The 1,537-nt window shown below is 62.7% G+C and overlaps 1 protein-coding gene across 1 annotated transcript in view; it reads left to right on the forward strand.

The window, feature by feature from the left end:
* Positions 1-1,537, forward strand: part of HDGFL2 (HDGF like 2) — a 19,735-nt gene that overhangs the window by 12,895 nt on the left and 5,303 nt on the right. The window contains exons 6-9 of the mRNA XM_025043150.1: positions 10-51; positions 145-216; positions 1,140-1,308; positions 1,417-1,492. Coding sequence (XP_024898918.1) covers positions 10-51; positions 145-216; positions 1,140-1,308; positions 1,417-1,492 — 359 coding nt within the window. The remainder of the gene's footprint in view (positions 1-9; positions 52-144; positions 217-1,139; positions 1,309-1,416; positions 1,493-1,537) is intronic.

A 1,537-nucleotide genomic window follows, 5' to 3' on the forward strand; every position in this document is an offset into this window, starting at 1 on the left:
GAAGAGGAGAACTCGGAAAGCTCGGCCGAGTCAGAGAAGACCAGCGACCAGGTGAGCAGGTGGTCGGCTCCTCGGGTGGATGCACGGGTGGGGGCCGAGCAGCGGGCGGCCGGGGGTTCCTGCTCACTCCCTTCTCTCCACCAGGACTTCACCCCTGAGAAGAAAGCCGTGGTCCGGGCTCCACGGCGTGGCCCCTTGGCAGGACGGAAGAAAAAGGTAGAGGTGTTTTGGTTTTCTGTTCTCCGTGCCCGCCTGGGAGACACTCCTAGAGCGTCTCTCCAAGGTCACCAGCCACTGTCCGTGGTTAGAGTCTGGTCCCTTTTGGAGGAGGATGGGTCATGGGCTACGAGGAGACCCCAGGGGACTGCCGACTCCCACCGCTGGCCTCCTCGATGGCCTCAGCCCATAGTTTCCAAGCGGCACTGTGCAGAGCATGTCCTTGGTCAGGCGCCACTGCTGGGGTCCCAGTCCCGGCTGTGGAAGGGAGCGAGGCCCTCCTGGGTGCCCATGTGAGGGAGAGAACATGTGGGTGTTGTGTGTGTGCGTGTACGAGCATGTCACGTGCATGTACGACTGTGTCGTGTACATGCATCGTGTGTTGATGTAAGCATGTTATACGTGCTCGTACACGTATAAAGATGTGTGGTGTGGGCATGTGTACGAGCATGTTGTCTGGCCCGCGTGAGAATCACAAATAAGTTGTGTATGAGCCTGTGCGTTAGGCACATGTATGAGTACACGAGCACATCTGTGCACGCATGTGTGAGTATGTGTTACATGTCAACATGCGTGCACACACACAGTGTGCCCAGGCGAGCTGAGGACAGAGACTGTGCAGGAGGGCAGCTCATGCGGTTGGCTCTCCAGGCAGGATGTTGTGGCCTTAGTGAGCCCTTGCCACCGGGAAGGCATCGCGTGTGTCATCTGCCCCCGTGTCGTCTGACCCCGTACTCGTCCAAGTGGGGAGTCACGCACGGTGACCGCGGTGCAGGCTCAGGCCGCTAAAGGCACAGCCAGGGCTGCCTGTGATTCTAGGCCTGAAGGAAGCGTTTCTGATTTAGGGGGTGCGGGTTCTTACGGGTCAGGGGCTGCAGGGGGCACTGGGCCTGCCCTCACTTCTGCACCTCGGCCTCTCCCAGAAGCCGCCCTCGGCCTCCGACTCAGACTCTAAACCAGAATCCGAAGGGGCCAAGGGAGAGCCGGCGGCCGTGGCCAGGTCGGCCTCCTGCTCCTCCTCGTCGGCCTCCTCGTCATCCTCCTCGGACTCGGACGTGTCGGTGAAGAAACCCACGCGGGGCAGGAAGCCAGGTAGGATCGCCGACGCCGGCCCTGAGCCGGTGCCCGGGGGCCCTGGCGTGCCTGCAGGACGGCGCAGAGAAGGCCGCCTCGTCCTCCCTTTGTCCTCCCTTTTCGTAGCCGAGAAGCCTCCTCCAAAACCCCGTGGGCGGAAACCGAAGCCGGAGCGGCCACCGAGCACCTCCAGCAGCGACAGGTAGCGATGGGCGGGGCCGCGGGAGGGCCTGGCGCGGTCGCCCTG

Source organism: Pteropus alecto, unplaced genomic scaffold (assembly GCF_000325575.1).
Source record: "Pteropus alecto unplaced genomic scaffold, ASM32557v1 scaffold30, whole genome shotgun sequence".
NCBI classification, from domain to species: domain Eukaryota; kingdom Metazoa; phylum Chordata; class Mammalia; order Chiroptera; family Pteropodidae; genus Pteropus; species Pteropus alecto.